Source organism: Cavia porcellus, unplaced genomic scaffold (genome assembly GCF_034190915.1).
Source record: "Cavia porcellus strain 051 isolate PalLab524CR breed Dunkin Hartley unplaced genomic scaffold, mCavPor4.1 scaffold_15, whole genome shotgun sequence".
Lineage (NCBI taxonomy): Eukaryota > Metazoa > Chordata > Mammalia > Rodentia > Caviidae > Cavia > Cavia porcellus.
The window spans coordinates 48,330,690-48,350,542 of record NW_026947498.1 but is presented as its reverse complement, the minus strand read 5'-3'; the positions used below and the strand labels follow the sequence as shown (position 1 = coordinate 48,350,542).

Here is a 19,853-nt window from a genome sequence, read left to right as displayed (position 1 = left end):
ACTGGGGCTGGTAATAGTTCCAGAGCTCCTTCCAGAGTTGACTGAAGTTTAGATGGGTTCGTATTGCACTCAACTTTTTCCTCTACCCACTACTGCTTTCGTCCTCATCCTTTGACAGGACTTGATCTCTAACAAGTATATTTATTATATGCCAAACTTAGTCTCAGTAACTGCAGAAGCCATCTTGAGACACCAAGTGATGTCATCCTACATGTTCTATGACCACCATCAATTCATTACTTCTAAAATATCTTACTGCATTTAATTTCCCACTATACATTTCTAGCTTCAAGTGATATGGGAAGTTTGAAACCAGCCTTCCCAAAACTGATATTTTCCTCTACAAGTAGTTTCTTTGTCTCAACACTCTTGACGATACCACAGTTCACCGAGCCTCTTATTATAAATTCCTTACTTCCTTAATCACCTACTGCTATGCTAACAAATCACCCCAAAAACAGAAGGTTTTTTTGTTTTTGAAATGTATATTTTGCCCAGGTTGGCCTTCATTCTTGAGCTCAAGCAATCCTCCTGCTTCAGCCTCCTGTACTTAGCTTTAGTAGTTTTAAAACAACAATTTACGACCTCAGTTTCTTTTTTTTTTTTTTTTTTTTGTACCAGGGATCAAACTCACAACCTCAGGCTCACCACATAGGCGCTTATACAGCTGAGCTAAATTCCATGCCTGGATCTTGCAGTTTCTATGGGTTAGAAATTGAAAGCTGGCTTCTCTTGATGGAAATTGGAGGAAGCAACAAACATGTTCTTCCTTAGATATTTAAAAGAGCATAGACACCATGATTTCAACTTGGTGATATTAATAATGGATTTCTGGCCCCCAGAACTGGAGGAGACTGTTTTTGTTATGGTAAGCTACAAAGTTTTCGTAACTGTCACAGCAATCATGGGAAACTATGTACAAAAACATGAAGCATTGAAGTGAAAACTACTGCTCTGTTCTCAGGAATTCTAGTCTGAGAACACCAAGTTTGGTTCAATCCTGCTCCGTAACTAAATGAAAGAGAACAGAGCATACCTGAGTCTTTACCTATGAGAGGAGAAAAAAATAAATCCAGCAAAAAATTTATAGATGTGTTGAAAGTGATATTTAATGACACTAAGATGAGTTCTTTTAGAGGTTTCTATAAAATTTCTCCCTATTATAAGAGTATTTTGAGCACAACTTAAATTGTAGAACAGGCTGTGTGTTACAAGGAACCATAGAATACTAGTTTAAGACTGCCTGCCAGGGGCAACTCGGTAGTAGAGCACTTAACCAGTATGTGGGAAGCCCTGGATTTGTCCCTGGATTAGATACCCAATACCACAAGAAGAAAAAAGATGGAAATGAAAAAAAGCCCTCTAAGAAAATAAAATGCAGCTAAAATCCTTCAGTACAAGTTTCTTATTTTCCCCACACAGCATTTATCAGAACAAAATTAACTTCAAAGATAAACAAACAAAATTTGGTGGGTTTTTTTGTTGTGTTTTTTGAGACAGGATCTTGCTGTATGGTTCAGGCTGCCTCTAAACTCACTTTACATTCCAGACTGTCCTCAAACTTGCAGCAATCCTCCTCCCTCAGCCTCCCAAGTGCTGGGATTAAAGGCATGTGCAAAATGTTTCTTAAGTGCTGGAAAAGGATTATATATGCTGAGGTTCTGTGGAACAAAAGGGACTACACACCTGCAGGTGGATCTTGGCTCCACTCCCATTAATATACACTGATGCCTTGCAAGACTATTCCAGAAAGTTTCTTTTATTAAACATTTGCTTAAACAGCAAAGAGCTGGAGACTATCAACACTGAACATTAGTCAGCCACCTCGTTGGACTGTCAAATCTTTTCAACTGTTTTACAGAACATTTTTTAAGGTGTATTGCTTATACACTTAAAAGCATAAATCATAATTCCGTTTCCTAGTCCTGAATTCCTACAGAATTCAAGAATATCGTTGGGGCCGGGGTTTAGCTCAGCGACATAAGTGCCTGCTTGGCAAGCTCGAGGTCTTGAGTTTGATGCCGGGTACCAAAAAAAGAATAGCTTCTTGTCACTCCAGTTTGTATGCTCAAGTGTTTAGTCTTACAGACAGGCTTCACAAACGGAAGCCTTGCCCCCATCGGTGGGCCTAGCCACAGCTCCCTTTTCCAACTCTCTCTTAATACAAATGTGCAACGTATCTTTTACAACATTTTTCTAAATTATTTTTCAGGTAGTGCCATTTTTAAACTTTGATTGTGCAAACCTGAATTTTTCTGTTGCCTTCATTTTCATCTTGTAGCTTGTGTATTTTAATAAATAGCCTTACATTCAAAAAATTGTAAAATTTTTTAAAAAGTCTCTATTTATCCCTTGACGTCACTCGGCATTAAGTCTACCCGAAAAATGAGCTCCTCTCCGACTCACGATTGTAATTTACGGGTCTTCCACAGGCACTCGGTAAGAATTTTGTAAACAGATGAGCTAATGTATGCAAAACCGGTTACTATAATTCCTATCACTAAGGAAGTGCTCGATGCATGTTCGTTTTAATTAATTCAAAGGGCCAGCATGAATTTCAGATCTTTTAAAAACAAATTGTTAAACATTTTTTTTCTTCTGATGCTGAGGATTTAACTCAGGGCCAAACGCAGCATGCATTCTACCACTGAGTTATAACGCTGGATTCCAAAATTTAATTAATTTAAATTTAATTTTGTTGTTTAAAAAATGGGGAAATGTGGAGATAATACCTGACTTCCTTATGTTTCACCTGCGGGGTATGAGGTGAAACTGGGAAGAACAAAAGCGATAACAAAGGACACCTTTCTCTTTAATTCACGTTGCCTGCGTCAAGATGTTGACTCCGAAACACAAGACTACCGGAACCTAAACGACCCAGAGCCGAGAAACGCCAGATCCACTTGCCGAGAGGTCAGTTCCTTTCTGCCCCTAGAACTTCAGGTATCTTCTGGCCAAATTTCTCGGAAGCTTGAAGTTGCCTGCGAAACACGCATCCGCCGCTGTTTGGGTGACATCATCACCGATCGCCGGGGTCAAAGGGAATTTGGGGCGGAGTTTCTCCCAAGACCTTATAGTCTATTCCCATGATCCTCTCCTTCTCTTCGCCATCTTCCCTCTGGACTGCCGGCTGTCACCATGAAGTAAGGGCCCTTTGAATCTCAATCTGTTTCCATCCTTGCGCACAGCGCCTCTACGGTGTCCTGGACATGTTTTCTGTTTGCTTGCCTTATGGGTTTTTACTTCTCATTATAGGGTCGAGCTGTGCAGCTTTAGTGGGTACAAGATCTACCCAGGACACGGGAGGCGCTACGCCCGGACTGACGGGAAGGTAAAGGGCCGCTTCTGGTACAGCTTAGCTTCGTGGGCTTTGAAAAGGAAAGGCCGATCTAACTCGGTGTCGGCGAGTCAGGAATTGTGATTACTGTCGGACAGAAACCTTTACAGGAACGGGTGTTGGGCGCTGATCTAGTACTCGGCCAGGGAGTGATGTATGTAGTTTAGTATCCTGATGGAGGAGGAGTAACTGGAGGCCGAGGTGTCTAGTTCTTTATGGGGACTCGGTTCTTTTCGATTTCGGAAGCCTTAAGAGCAGTGTTCCTCCCAGAATTTGACACCATCCTGCCATTCGTTTACTTCCTGTTTCTATAACACAAGCTTTGGTCTCGGCTGTGATTTCTTAAAAGAAGCTGATGTAACTAAAATGGTGATTTTTGTAACGATTTTAAAGTCAGCTACTTTTATAAGTCTTTGAATTTTTCACTTCAGGTTTTCCAGTTTCTTAATGCAAAATGCGAATCTGCGTTCCTGTCCAAACGAAATCCTCGGCAGATAAATTGGACTGTCCTCTACAGAAGAAAGCATAAAAAGGGACAGTCGGTAAGTGTGGTGCTCTTTGGTGTTGTGAGCCAGGGTCAAGAAATTGTAAGCTTTTCGAGCACTGGTTTCTGTTAGGTAGAATTGTAATTGAGACGGTTTGTGAATTGTTCTCCTAAAAACTGTAAAATAAAACAATGAAGTGAAAATAGGTTTTGCTGAACACCTTGGGCTCGAAGTAATAGTTGAAATTTGAAAGTAGCGTTTTTTGGAAGTCACATGGATCATATTAAGCTAATTTGTATTAACACTGTTGGGGAGTTTAGCGTTCTGGTGAGTGGAAATCGAATCTTTATTGTGGCCATTTGGTTTTCATTATAGTCCTTAATAGGATTAGCCCAAACAGACATCACTGGAGTCTTCTGACTCCGACCTGCACTAGTTCATTCTCAGTGGTACCTTTTTCCTTTTTTTGGCTGCCTGAAGATTGTGAGGAAATGTATTAGAGTGTGGTAGTAAGACTAGAACCAGTATTCAGGAGACATGGATATTTTCACTTGTTTAGTAAATATCCCTACTTTGACTTGAATGTCAGTGAAAGAGGCTCTTTTGGGTGCCTTTTGTTGAAGAAAAGTAGGATATTACAGCTTTTGATGGAGAAATGGAAACCCCTGTACATGGCTGGATGCAAAGTGGTGCAGCTGTCATGGAAAATAAAATGATTTAACGCAAAATACTGATAAATTGTTCACAGCCAAAAGGAGAAAACTTAAATGTCTGTGAGTTAATGAATGGACAAAATGTGTAGGATGAATGTGTCTCAAATGCTTGGACGCAGAGATTGGTTTTGGAGTTTGTTTTCGTTTTGAACAGTTATGTATACATGAGGTTTTAGTGAGGGTACAAATGCAGTGTACTATGCACATACTCTGAAGGTAGGTTTTTTTTTTTTTAAGCCAGTCAAATTTAGCAGTGGGGGGGGTGGTATACCAACTTTAGTGACACTAATGTTAATAAGTTCACTGATGGCAGATAATCCACTGCCATCGGACTAGCCTCTGAAGGTAGTTTTATGTAATAGTTTGCATAAAATGCCTGTATTTTGACAGCAGCTCTTAACGGGAAATGTGGTGTGGAGTTTCCCATCAGTTGCAGAATAGTTCTGGAATTTGAGCTTCTTGGAACTCTAGGGTATTCCGTCTTTGTGTATACATAGATGGATTCATAATTCAGTATCCATTAAAAGTTGGCATGCAGCCAGAAGCTTGAAGATAAATGGAAATAAACCAGGTAAAAGCATGATGATCCCATTTTATTAGGTACTAAAATTTTCGTGTTAATGAAGACTGAAAAGAGGAAAGGAAAAATGGAGAGTTCCTATTTAATGGGAACTGAGTAGTGTCTTCAATGATTTTCTTCTGTGTTAGACTCGAGTTAAATTAGGTAAGTTGATAAGATTCTTAAATACGTAGTTACTAAAATCACTTTCTTGTGTGATGCTAGTGATTGAATCTAGGGCCCTGTGCTTGCTAGGCAAGCTCTGTACTACTGAGGCACATACATCCCTTGCCCTAAAGCTACTTCTTTTGGTTGTTGTACTGGAGATTGACCCTAAGACCATCACATTGAGCTATGTTCCCATCCACTCTTGGAGACAGGGTTTTGTGAAGGTGCCTTGGATGCGTTCAAAATTGGGATCCCTCTGCCTAGGATTTGCCTAGAGTGCTAGGATTACAACAGCTATTTTTATGAAATAAAGCATTGTTTCTCACAGATTAATTTTTAGTCCTTATAAGTAGTGGGAAGGTCAGGGTTAACAGGTGGTTTATAAAGTGGAAAACTTTAACGTGTTTTATTTCAAATAATTGCTATGGATTGTGGTTTGTTGAGTGAACCATGAAAACTTTCTTCCCAATTCAAGAAACAAGGGTAATAAGTGTTTCCCATATTTTTTCTTTAGGAAGAAATTCAAAAGAAAAGAACAAGACGAGCAGTCAAATTCCAGAGGGCCATCACTGGTGCATCTCTTGCTGATATAATGGCTAAGAGAAATCAGAAACCAGAAGTTAGAAAGGCCCAAAGAGAGCAAGCTATCAGGTAAAGAATGCTTCACCATGTAAACATTTCAGCTACTGGGGTGAATTTTATTTTTAGGTTGTTTAGCTTTATAGGTACAGGAATATAATCTGATGTTATGGAGTATTCGGTCATCAGGTTTTGTAATACAGAAGTTCACAAATTATATTGTTAAAATTCTGTATGCAGTTAAAATTACTGTATAACATGTTAAGCCAACCTGAATGATGAAATTAACAAATCCTTTGGATTTTGGATTTACTGTGCAAATAACACAGATGAAAAAGAAATGTGATGGTTGTGTTTGTCTAGAACTGTCTCCTTGTTAATAAATTGTACCTATAAGGAGTAAAAAAGCTCTCCCTAAAGTTATTTTTAATTCCAGGGCTGCCAAGGAAGCAAAAAAGGCTAAGCAAGCATCTAAAAAGACTGCAATGGCTGCTGCTAAGGTAATTGGAGATTTTTTGGTTTGATTTCTTAATACAATTAAAGCCTATGTAATCAATCCAGGCTTGCTTTGAACTCCCATTCCTCCTGCCTCAGCCTCCCATATGCTGGGATCACAGGCGTGTGCCATCACACTTAGCTTTAGAAATTAATTTGGAATCAGAAAAGTTTTGGTGGCAGACTAGTTCTGTTGGCCCACCTTTTCTCAGTTTGTGCTTTGAAACAGTGTCTCACTATGTATTTCAGGCATCCTTGAACTCACTGTACAGCCCAGGCTGGCCTCAAACTTGTAGTCTTTCCACCTCAGCCTTCTGAAGTATTAAAATGACCTATAAGTATCAGCGCCCTTGGCTTTCTCAGTGTTAACATAGTAAAAAATTTGAAGCTTCCAGCCTTCATCCCATGAAAAAAAAAATAGCTATTTTTTTCTTGTTAGGGTATAATTTGCCCTTAACACATTCACAAAAGGATTGATACTAGGAATGCAGTTGAGGCAATGTAGGATATAAACAGAATCAGGACATAAAATGAGTGTTAAAAAGTTTCATGGAGTACTACAGTATAATATTCTGTTACTTTTTACAGGCTCCCACAAAGGCAGCACCTAAGCAGAAGATTGTGAAGCCTGTGAAAGTTTCTGCTCCTCGAGTTGGTGGGAAACGCTAAGTTGGCAGATCAGATTTTTAAATAAAAGATCTGTAACTCTAATTTGTGGTCAGTTTTTACAATGGAAATGTTGGGTCTATGTGGTAATAATAGGTGAAATAAATACAAAGTTGAGCATTTAAGACAGACAACTTGATTTTCTAGGAATGGTGGTGTGGCTCATTAGAGTGCATGCTTAGTATGCATGAGGCCCTGGGTGCTATCCTCAGGGCCAGAAATAAAAATTCCATTCTTAGGCTTAATGTGTCCTAAGATGAAACATCTTTTGGTTGGCAAGATGTTAAATGATGTAACAGACCTAGTGGTTTTACTGCTGAAGTGTACAGTGTACTCCTGACCTGGTTACATGGCTGTAGAATATGTTAAACAGATTTAGTTTAAGTTGATTATTAAAGTATGTTCTGTCATTTCTGTCTATGATAGACTTGTTTATATTGGGTTTGCCTTGTATTGGATTGTCACCAATCTTTTTTAACTGTTAACTAAATTGAAAGTACTATGAACTGTCTCAGTCACCTCGTTTCTTGAGTATATTGTACTTATTCCCAGAGTAGTTTGTTGAGCTAAGTATGCCAGATTTAAACAGCATGCTGATAATTCAAGAGAGGTGTGTATTTGATAAGGAATAGTGTAAATGATCTAAAGAAAACAACATACTAACACTTTTATAAACAAAGTAGCTTTTTTTTGGTAACCTGTCAATCTACAAAGTCACAAAGATACAACAATGTAGCAAGCCTGAGCCCCTTGAGAAACAGTTTTACCATGTGGAAAGGAATACTAGGTAAAGTTTGTATTTTTCCCTCATTCACATTGTACCTATCTAGGAACTAATTTTTACTTTCTGGTACATGTTAAATTCAGGCATTGATCTAAATGTTGAAATAAAATGGTTTTGGGGGAGCTTCAAGTCTGATGAAACAATGTAAAATCAGTAAGAAGTATGTAATACAGGTCAGGCAAGGTGTTACCAATAATCTTTGCTATAGGAGGCTGACCCTGGAGGACTTTTTAGGCTATTCTGCAATTTTGGGAGAACTCATTTCAACCAACAATGAAGTGCAAGATGCTAATAGGCCTTTGATGATAAAGGCAAAACTGAAAATACTAGGCTTGAAAAAGAAAAATCCTATTGGAAAAAGCCTTTTTTTCCCCCTGCTTGGGAAAAAAGTGTCCCTTTACTGTTTTTCCACTTAGTAGTACACGTTTGCAGTAAATAATGGTTACATTCATGGTGGGAAGTTAGTATGCGGCCATAACACATCCAGATTATCTCACTGCCCTTGACCTTTTGGTTGCCCTTTTGCCAAAGTTACCCGTTTTATAATTCCTATCTTTAAAGTGTCCCTTTAAAAGTATTTGTTTTCTGGTCTAAATTGGAACTTTTGAGTTCTGGCTACCCAGAAGTCCTTGGCCCAGAAAGAAAAAAACAATGTCTCTCCTAGTTTTAAAAAAAATAAGTTTCCTGGTAAAAAATTTAGCTTTGGCCAGGAAGACAACAGTGCCCACCAAGAGAGCAAAACAATTCAAAGTACTCTACTGTTTTCTGAAGCTTTCACACTTCAGTGTGTTGTACAAACTTGAGTGGAGAGGTATTTCCACGACTAAGGTTTTCTTTAGTAGTTACTTGCCATAAAATCGTACCTGTACGGTTTTAATCTCAACCGTTGATAAGGCTGGCTTGCCACTTACATCAGCGATGTCAAACCTTTTAGGGCCTTTGACAAGTTCACCGTCACTGACCCACCAGCTTCTGGGAGGTTTGCGTGTTATCTACTCACTGCCTGTTCCTTTGGGGGGGGGGGGAGAGGTGCAGCTCCATCTTCTAATTTCTTCTTTAGAAGTCTGCCTGAACAATCCCCAACACAGCCCAAGCCAGGTGGTTTTTTCAGCCTCTCGTACACCTGCTATCCTCACCCTTGATTACAAGGGTCAAAGGGCCTCATGAACAATGTAAACTAGGGTGTCTAAAGTGAAGGTAGGCAGCCCTTGGACGAGGAAGCCCAGAATTTTCCAGCTTCAACCAAGCAACGCCACTGTCGGAAGCGCCAGGAGCAAAGCCCCCTCCCCCTCGCCATGATCACAGCCAATGCAAAGCGCGGGGAGGGCCGCCGCTCCCGCCCCCTAAAAATCGGTTAGGACCCTCAGTGCGCATTCAAAAAATGCAAGTTCAAGTCGGGTCGGTCTCTGGTGCTCCTAAATATATTGAGTGTAAAGTGGAGATGTTTTTTTCTAAATTTATGTAAAAGATACGCAAGCTTACGTTGAGCACATAAAAATAAACGAAGCCAAAGAGAGCTAGGTACTGCTTCCAACCTTTCCAACGCGATTGCCTTTTTTGTAGAAGATAATCTATGCCGATCATTACGGGAACTACCTGATTATTCCTTGGGTAATTTGGAGCAATTGGTTTATATTCAGAAATAACCAACATTGAGGGGTTTAAGTTTTTTTTTTTTTTTTGAGGGGTGAAATTTTATAACGTTTGTTAACTGAATCATCTATCTCTGCTCTGCAAATGGGGCTTTGGTTCAGGGTCCAATTCGCTAATGCCTGAAAATCTGACGCTTACGAATTTATTTCCTCTCGAGGTGTCTCGGATGGGCTAACAACTGCCCACCACCTCTCACACGTGGCTCTCTAGAGAGCGTGGGAAAAGGGAAAAATAAAAAGGAAACTGCCAGGACTTAAGATGTCTACTCAACGACCCTTCCATCTCCAGGGACAGGACTACCCGTTTCCAAAATGTCCGTCCGCAGTACTGACGTCACTCTATGGGCTCACTGCAGGCCGAAAGCGAGAGCGCTCCAATCAAGGCTCAGCCTCCACCCTTGGCTTGCGTCACTTCCGGTGGTGCAGCAGCCATTTTGTCAGTCGCCAGCGGATCCCGCGCGCTGGAGAAGTGCAGTTCCCCCTGGTTACCAATCTGTCCGTTCTCCCTCCGCGGCGCGGGGGACCCTTGAAGAGCTCTCTCCAGAGGGGAAGCAGTACCGCCTCACAGTGCCTCCGCTAGCCTTACATCTGCCAGGAGCTACAGCGCTGTCTTCCTCCTCCACCTCTGACAGGCGCCCTCGGGGAGCCGCTGTCCGCGATGTCAAGTGAGGAGAGCTACCGGGCCATTCTGCGTTACCTGACGAACGAGCGCGAGCCGTACGCGCCCGGCACCGAAGGCAATGTCAAGCGAAAAATCCGCAAGGCCGCCGCCTGCTACGTGGTGCGCGGCGGGACTCTGTACTACCAACGGCGGCAGCGGCACCGCAAGACCTTTGCGGAGCTGGAGGTGGTGCTGCAGCCGGAGCGGCGCCGGGGCCTGATCGAGGCGGCGCACTTGGGCCCCGGCGGCACCCACCACACGCGGCACCAGACCTGGCACGACCTTTCCAAGACGTACTGGTGGAGAGGTGAGCGCGGCGCGGCGCGGCGCCTGCGGGCTTCTGCGGCGCCTGCGGGCGGGGGCAAGTCCGAGCCGCTGCCAGGGAGCCGCGGGCGGGGGACGCGAAAGGAGCCGCACTTCCCGCAGGAAGGAGCCGCGGGCTGGGGGCGGGCCCTCGCCGGGGTGGGGCCTGGGGGCTTCCCGGGCCGGGGCGGGGCCGCCTCCGCCTCCGCCTCCTGCCTGTCCCCGGGCGCCCGGCGGCGGCGCTGTCCCGCGTTGGGAGGCGGCGGCGGCTGCGTGTCTGAGTCGCCTGCGCTCACTGCGGGGTCTCGGCGGTTCGGAGCTCCCCGCACCTGAGCTGCTGTTTCCTGTATGTTCTGCTCAGGTTTTGGCGAGTGAGTTTGAGATTCTCTCGATCCACTGGCCCGTAGTTCTTAAATTCTGTCTCTTTGAAGTATGTATGAGGTTAAGCGGTTAGCGGTCAAGGTGATAAGGTGTCGCAGTGTGACAGTTCTCTTAAACCTCGTTTTTTAGACGAGAGTTAAATATAATGAACATCACAATTTTTTTGTTGAGGCAGAGTCTCGCCGTGTAGTTCAGGCTGGCCTAGTATTCACTTACGTACTCACGGCCATCCTCCTGCCTCAGCCTCCCCAGTGTTGAGGTTACAGGCATGTGCCCTGTAACCTCATGGTGATGCCCTGCAAAATTAGTGTATTGTATATCTTTACAGTCTCACATCAAACCACATTTTATTAGGAAAGGTTTTTGCCATTCTGTGTGGCCATGGAGAAATTAAGTCATCGGTTTTGGTGACTTCATCTGTGAATAAAGAAGTGAGACCACAGTGCTGTCAGCTTATGAACGTTGACCCAAAATCTATTGGCAAGATCTTTTTGTACTTTAAAAAAAAAAAAATAGTCTGGGCCGGGTGTGGTGGGGCACACTTATAATCCCAGCGCTTGGAGGCTGAGGCAGAAAAATTATTGCAAATTTGAGACCAGCCTGGGCTACAAAGTGCGCTCAAGGTCGGCCTGAGCTGTATATCGAAACGCTGTGTGTGAAAAAGATAAAATAAAAATCTAGATCTGTATTCTCACATGCTTTCCCCTAACGTATGCTCTATTAATTATTTTGTTTATTTTGAGTTTTTGAGACAGGATCTTACGTATTACTGTCTGGTACAGCCTTGAATTCGCGCTATGTAACCCAGCCTAGCCTCTTAATCCTGGAGGTCTTCCTACCTCAGCCTCCCAAGTGCTGAGATGACAGGCGTGTGTGCACCATCACACCCAGCATTTGTGTTAATTTAATCTTGAGATAACTGGTCAGTTTGGGCAGACACTTGAACAAAAGGCGCGAGTTTAATAACTTTTGGTAAAGTTGACAATTACAGCTAAAGGTAACACTGACCAAGCTTTTACATCCAGATATAGTTTTAAGGGCTTCAATTTTTTGTTTTTTTTTCCTAAATCTTAAAATCTAAAAATTTGTGAGGTGGACATAATGAACTGTTTTACAGATGGGAAAACTAAAAGCACACAGTTGGGTTTTATGGTTTTGTTTTTTCTTGTGGTATTGGGAATTGAACCCAGAACCTGGTTTCTGCTACTGCAGGTAAGCATTTCACCTCTGACCTATATATTATATCTTTAATATTTTGAGAGACGATCTCACTAAAGCAACCACCCAAGGCTGCCCTCAGACTTTGGATCCTTAACCCTCAGTCTCAGCACTAGCCCAGAGTATTAGGCAGGTGCCCTAAGGAGGCTTCATGTATTCCTTTTCTGTTTTGTTTTGTTTTTTTGTATGAGACAGGGTCTGTGTGGTTTAGGCTAGTCTTAAACTCACTAGCACAGGATGCCCTTGAAGCTGTGGGAATCCTCCTGCCTCAGCCTTTCCAGTGCTGGGATAACAGATGTGTGCCACTATGCCCAGTAGGCTTTATGTATTTCCTAACCATTGTTTTGTGGTGCCCTATGGTGTTTACTATTGAGAATTTTTCTTTATTAAATGGATTTTCTTGGGTGTTGTCCAATCCTTATTTTTGTTTTTAGTATGTATTGTTTCAAAAAAACAGAAAAGTAAAACACCTAAGACTATGTTAGCTCAATTTAAAAATGAAATCTCTGAGCTAGGTGTGCTGGTGCACTCCTGTAATGGCAACACTTGAGAAGCTGAGGCAGGCAGATCATTGCAAGTTCAAGACCAGCCTGGGCTACAAAGTGAGCACAAGGCCAGCCTGAACTGCATAGCGAGACTCTATCTCAGAAAGACCAAAAAATAAAAATAAAAAAATAAGTAAAAATGAAATCATATGTTCATAGTTGTGGAATTTCAAAAACCTTACAAATTCTGAGCAGGAGACAGGCCCTGAGATCCTTTTAGAGTATCCACAAAGTGAAAATTACTTTCATAATAGCATTTAAAGCATTATTTGGCTTTTTAACCCTTATTCTTTTATGTATATATAGTTTTCCAGGGGCTGTATGACAAATGGTATGTGACAACAGATTGAATGCACAAGAAATTTCTAATCTGTTCAGCCACAGATTTAAAAGATTTGCAAGAATTTAGGAGTGCCACTCTTTTATGCTGCTTATGTAAAGATATGATGGATTTATTGCATTGTTTGATCACATTTTTTAATTATTTTAATATTTTGTCATTTTTGGGCCGGAGCTCAGCGGCATAAGTGTCTGCCTTGCAATTGTGCAATTGTGAGTTCAATCCCCAGTACCAAAAAAAAAAAAAATTTTTTTTTTTTTTCATTTTAAATCAATATCTAGTCAAGATCAGCAATTTGTCTTTGGTTATTAGCTGTTTATTTTGATGTTTAGCACTGCTTAGATATTTCTTTATAATAGGCTTATTATTACATTATAAAACTTGAGAAATACATTTTTAATATATTAATGGAAGGAGAAGAGTTTCACTAATCAATTTCTTCGTAAGCAATTTGTTTCAAAAAATTTTATACTCCTAAGCAACTTACATAGTATATTTCTGACTAATAAAAAAAATCTTATGCTAATTGATTGTGTTCCAGATATATTTGTAGCAGATATTGTTAATGATCTAGAATTAATAGTGATAAAATAAGCATTTTAAATCACCATTTCTTAATGTCCATACAGTACAAAAAAGGGCTTTAGAGATGCATTGTCTGAAGCCAGTATAAATTTGTTCTATTTTATTTTATTTTTTTATTTTTTTTGTCTTTTTCCTTTTTATCGGTACCGGGGATCGAACTCGCGACTGCCTGCTTGCAAGGCAGGGGCTTATGCCGCTAAGCTAAATCCCCAGCCCCTATTTTTTTTATCTTAAAGAGATTAAGATAAAAGAGGACATTACAAAGCAGATCAGAACAGAACAATTTAAGCAACACAGTATTTCACCACAAGACAACCCGATATAACAGTAGCTACCATAATGTCTCTTTCCTTGAAATAGTTGAGCATACCTTCATACATAATAGAATCAAACATAACAAAATAGTTTAAAACCATTAAAGAGAATGAAAGTATTAGAGGGCATTCAGAATGAAGCCAGTATAGATTGTTATGTGTGAACTGCTAAGATTTGGTGAAAGTAGACACCAAGGAAAGAGCTATTGATTTGCCTCCTTTTTAAATTTTAGATTTTGAGGTTATATATAGTCAAACTGTAATTCATATCTCTGAGTCTAGCTTCAGTAAATAACGTTTTATTAGTACCTCTACATCTAAAGATTAGTTATCACAGAGACCCAGTTGGAAAAATGTGGAACCTTCCTTTGCAGACTATAATGTTCTCTATTTAACTTGCTAGAAGGTAAAGCTCTTGAAGATATAGGTGTAGGCAAGGACTTTCTGAATAGAAATAATACCACGAATTGCACAAGAAATAATATCAAGAATTAACAAATGGGTTCAGATAAATTAAAAGTTTCACGCACAGCAAAGGAAACAACAGAAAAAAGACGACTACACAATGTAAAGGGTTTTTTTTTTTTGGCCAGGGATTCATTGGACAGAGACTATTATCTAGACATCATAAAGAACTAAAAAAAAAAAAAAATCCATTAAAAAAATGGGTAGCTATAGTTCTTTTCAGAAGAATAAATAACAAGTCGCCAATAAATACATGAAAAAATACTCAACACTGATGCCCATTAGAGAAAGATGAATTAAAATAACATTGAGATTCCACCTTATTCAAGAAAGAATGGCTGCTATCAAGAAATAAGATTACAAGCCCCTGACTTACAAACAAGTTCTATTTTGGGAGAATATTCTTAAGTCAGCTTTGTTTACAAGTCCAACAAAATGAGTCATATTCACACATCTTTGACATAAATACACAATGTAAAGCATGAAAACACAGGGGCTGGAGATTTAGCTCAGCCGCATAAGCACCTGCCTTGCAAGCAGGTAGTCGCGAGTTCGATCCCCGGTACCGATACAAAGGAAAAAGACAAAAAAAAAGGCATGAAAACACATACAAAAATACTGTAAACTTTTTACTTTACAGTTAGCTTAAATTGGTATAATACAGTGCAACAACTGGCATATAGAGGATTGCATGGAGGGAACTAACAATAAGATAGTTACTAACAGGAAGGAGGAGCAGGTAGGAGATGAGGGTTCATCGGCAATAGGAGATGGAGGGTAAGACAGACTTTGGCCCATACCTGATGTTGGAGCTTATGGATCATCAGTTATTTCCACAATTTGTTTGTGTCTACAAATGTTCATAATACAAGGTCCATCTGTATCTGTGAAAGTTTACAATTGAAATGTAAGTCCGGGACTTACTGTGATAACAAATGCTGGTAAGGCTGTGGGGGAAAAAATAACCCTTACACTGATAATAGGAATGTAAACTAGTATAACCAGTATGGAAATCAGTACAGAGATTCTTCAGAAAACTAAAACTAGAAATTCCATTAACCCAGCTAGTTTCCTTCTAGGTATCTTCCTAACCAAAAGTGTTAAAGACAACATATTTCAGAGATACTTGTATATACCCATTTTGATAGCAGCACAGTTCACTGTAACTAAATCTTTGAAGCACCTTGTGTGCCCATCAACAACAGATGGATAAAGAAAATGTGGCATTTATACATGGTGAAGTATTATGCAGCCATAAAGGATAAACTTGAGTCATTTGTAGGAAAATTACGCATTTGAGACTATAACGTTGAGTGAAATGAACCAGACACACAAGCTTAAATATTGGATGGTTTCTCTTATATGATGAATTCATCAGGGCGGCAGGATAATATAATGGTTCAGAGTGTAGACTTTGGAGATACACTGTTGTAAATGAGAAACTCAAATGTAAATCAAAATCAAAATAATAGATAATAGAGGAAAAAAGTTTTCAAGAGAAGTTACCGTTAATGAAACCATTGTGATTTTTCTGCATTTTTTTTGATGTTCATAGTATTTGACAGCTTGCTTGCTTGTTTACTTTCTTTCTTTCTTTTGGTGTTATTGAGACAGGGTTTCACTATGCAGTTCAGGCTGGCCCTGAACTCACTTTGTAGCCCAAGCTGGCCTCGAACTCACAGTGATCCTCCTGTTTTACCTTCCTGAATGCTGAGATTATAGGCATGCACTACCATGCTTGGGCTCAACAGCTTTTAAAAGAGTTTGGAGTCAGTGTATTGCTATGTAGTTCAGGCTAGTGATGTACTTACTATATAGCCCAGGGTAGTCTGGAGGTTCTTGGAGATCCTCCTGCCTCATCCTCCTATATGGTAAGAGTTTAGGTGTGTGCCATCATGCATGGCTTTAGACTTCCTAACCAGATTCTCTCAGTACGTGATAATAATCGCTTTTTTTGTTAAGTAGATAAACCTTTGGATGTGAAAGTAAATTAATAACTTCTATCATTAAAAAAAGAAAGAGAAAAAAGTTTCTAAAAAGGAATTTAAATATATCCCAAGACCTTGAAAAAAAAGAACTTAATGTTTTATTTTTCTCAATGTAGAAATTAATTCCCTGGCAGATGGAATTTGGTAAGTACCCAACATAAATAGGCAAAAAGACTTTGAATCAGTAAACACTACCAAAATGTAAATACTACAATTTCATCTTTTATATTACTTAAATGATTAAAATATTTCTCACTGAATAATGAAGTTATTTAAAAGACACATCAGAACACCAGACAGATAAACTGCTTTTGTAAGAGACATGTACCCAACAGTGAGTTATATTCTGTCTTCATAAAATATGCTGTCAGCTTTTAAGGCATTATTTTTGGTGAATAGTGGAAAAAAATGTATATATATGTCTGTTCGTATATATGTAATGATTTTATGATGAGAGAAGTGAATAAAGGAGTAAAGAACAAACCAATTTACCTAGCATAGAAACAAACTATATTCTTGTATCTTTAGGGGAAAAAATGTATCTTACTTTTTTTTTTTTGTCTTTTTCGTTTTTATCAGTACCAGGGATCAAACTCACAACTGCCTACTTGCAAGGCAGGTGCTTATTCCGCTGAGCTAAATCCCGAGCCCCTATGTATCTTACATTTTAAATAACTCATTCTACTTTATAGTCATGTATGTATTTGCACAGTTACATTAAAGTCCATAGATTAAAAATGATAAAGTTAGTTTGATTTAATTTCTATTTGTACCGTAGGTATATTAAAGCAAGTCAAAGATTATATTAAACAGTGCAGCAAATGCCAGGAAAAATTAGATCGCTCCCGTCCAATATCAGATACTTCAGAAATGTTGGAAGAATTGGGCCTAGACCTCGAATCTGGAGAAGAAAGTAATGAATCAGAGGACGATCTGAGCAACTTTACTTCACCTCCAGCCACAGCCTCCAAGTCTTCGAAAAAGAAGCCAGTGTCCAAACATGAACTTGTATTTGTAAGTGGTATTTTCCACTTAGTATTAACATTCTTAATTGCTATACTGACTTCTTCAGTCTTGGTGAATTTTATTTGTTTCAGAACACTAACCCTGCTTGACTGTTAGCACTGACATTGAAAGTCTTCATGTCTAAAGTAGGGCTTACTAAATAAGACAAAATGGATCATACACTATGTTACTTTAGTTACATGCTGTAGCCAAAAGTATGTTAGCATTGCCTCTTCAATGATTACAAATTCACTTATTGTCCAGAATGAATTTAGTATCTTATTGGTTTGTTACTAATTAGCCCTCTTTCCTTTTTCTGTAATAACATATTGGTGAAGGTAAACTGCTCTTCTTCAGTGGCCTATATAGATTACACAGCCAGATAAAATTAATTTGGCTAGGTTTTTGGTGGTTGCTTTCTGGTTAGTTTCTTTCAGTTTTTGTTAGTTTGTTTTTGTTTTTACTTTTGTTTTGAGATAGAGTTTCACTGTATAGTTCAGCTGGCCTTCAACTCACTTTGTAGCCAAGGCTTTCCTTAAACTCAGCATAATCTTCCTGCCTCAGCTTCCAGTGTCAAGATTATAGGCATGTGCCACCACACCCGGCTGTTTGTTTGTTTGCATACATCCATTTTGTACATCATCAAAGTTTTGACCACTAAGAAAAGATAACAAGAAATTAGACACAAGAGTTTAAATACATAAATAGTAGAAAAACAATAACCTACCATGCACAAGGCCCTGAGTTTAATCCCTATTACTAGGGGTAAAAAAAAAAAAGGCAGATTGTTTCTTCTTACCTGTTGAAGTGAAATAGTTTCCAGGGTGAAATATGCAGTTAATACATAATACGTCTCTTGATCTCAAACTTCTTTTTTTTTTTTTTTTTTGTCTTTTTCCTTTTTTTGGCAGGTTGACACCAAAGGAGTGGTAAAACGTTCTTCTCCAAAACATTGTCAGGCTGTTTTGAAACAGCTGAACGAACAAAGACTTTCCAACCAGTTCTGTGATGTTACTTTGTTGATTGAAGGAGAAGAGTACAAAGCTCATAAATCTGTTTTGTCAGCTAATAGCGAGTATTTTCGAGACCTTTTTATTGAGAAAGGAGCTATTTCCAGTCATGAGGCTGTGGTAGATCTTTCAGGTAAGAATTTTTTAATATCCTTATTTTGTGTTAATGTATACATCCTAGAAGAAGAATCTGTCTGTCTTCCAAAACCCAAATATATGATAACATAGGAGCTCATAGCAGCAGACCAGCTCAACTGAAAGATTTCTTTTTAGCAAAATTCCTAAGATAGAATTATGGAAAAAGCAATCCTTTTCTACTACTGTCTTCCAGACACTTGTAGCAGAATTACTGTTTCTGGAATTGAAGCTGTTAAAAATAGTTTGAGAGAAAAACACAGTTACCGTTGTATTATTATACTAAATCAATATGCTACTTAAAATTGTCTGCTTATCTTTTGTGTATGTCTGATTGTACACAGAGTGCTTTTGTAAATTTGTTCTTTGATTTGTAAAATTAATCATAGCCAGGTGTATTGGTGCATGCCTATAATCCCAACATGTGGGAACTTGGGAGACTTTCAAAAGAAGATCACAAATTTGAGGTCAGCCTGGGTTCATTGTGAGTTTGACACCAGCCTTAACTGCATAGTGAATCTTTGTCAGGAGAAAAAAAGATCAGTTAGAATTCATTAAATCAAAGCCCGTCATGGTGGTGCATGCCTTTAATCTGAGCACTCAAGAGGCTGAGGTAAGAGAATCACTCTGAGTTCAAGGCCAGCCCATGCTAAAAGGTGAGTTCAATGACAACCTGAACTGCATAGCGAAACCCTGTCTCAGACCAAAAAAAAAAAAAAAAAGCATTAAAGTCAGACCAAACACTAGAGAAAACTAAAAATCCTAAGTGAGTTTTTGTTTTCCATTTATATTATAAATAAATAGTTTGGTTTTGTTTGGGCTTTACTAAAATTTATATATGGCAAGGTGTGAATCAACAAATAAAAATTTAATTCTGATATTGTCAACCTGGAGATACTATCAGATTCCACAGGTTGAGGACTCAGTCCTCCAGACTGCCCTCCATATACCTTTGTGGTGCCAGTCATGTGCCCCAGTCATTTTACTTGTGCTCCTAATGGACCAGCTATAAATTGAGGCTCTCACAACTCCCTCGATGGCTTCACTTAATTTGCAGAGCAGCTAACAGAGTTTAAGGAAATACTATGCCTACTAGTTTCTTATAAAGGATATTGTGATGGATGCTAGTGAACCCCAGGTGGTGTAGTGGGTTGACTTAGAGTTGTAGCCTTCTAAAAGATATGTTTCCTCTAATTTTTACTTACCCAGAGATTGACATTGAGCCAGCAGTCCTAATCGCCATAGGCAACTCCCCTCACATGGAGATCAAAGCCTGTCCTTAAATAGCAGACCCTTGACTTAGGAACTGAATTCGTTCTTGAGTTGTCAGTTGGAGGCTCAGGCTCTTCCACAGCCTTCAAAGTCTCTCTCCAGGATTTCTCAATTAATCCTATACAGGAAAAGATGTCTTAATGTTCCTTCTAGAACTCCTTAAGGGTTAAACCTGTATCTGAGACCATCTGGT

The 19,853-nt window shown here is 39.5% G+C and overlaps 2 protein-coding genes across 2 annotated transcripts in view; both read left to right on the top strand.

Annotated features, from left to right (window-relative positions):
* Positions 1-3,023: 3,023 nt before the first annotated feature.
* Positions 3,024-7,047, top strand: Rpl24 (ribosomal protein L24). Its single transcript, XM_003469277.5, has 6 exons — positions 3,024-3,143; positions 3,256-3,331; positions 3,769-3,879; positions 5,777-5,913; positions 6,278-6,341; positions 6,925-7,047. Exons 1-6 carry the CDS (start codon positions 3,139-3,141, stop codon positions 7,003-7,005), a joined length of 474 nt encoding a protein of 157 aa, XP_003469325.1. The 5' UTR covers positions 3,024-3,138; the 3' UTR covers positions 7,006-7,047.
* A 195-nt stretch (positions 7,048-7,242) lies between these two features.
* The window catches only part of Zbtb11 (zinc finger and BTB domain containing 11), a 29,428-nt gene continuing 16,817 nt past the window's right edge, over positions 7,243-19,853 (top strand). The window contains exons 1-3 of the mRNA XM_063224884.1: positions 7,243-10,406; positions 17,017-17,252; positions 18,155-18,386. Coding sequence (XP_063080954.1) covers positions 10,097-10,406; positions 17,017-17,252; positions 18,155-18,386 — 778 coding nt within the window. The 5' untranslated portion in view covers positions 7,243-10,096. The remainder of the gene's footprint in view (positions 10,407-17,016; positions 17,253-18,154; positions 18,387-19,853) is intronic.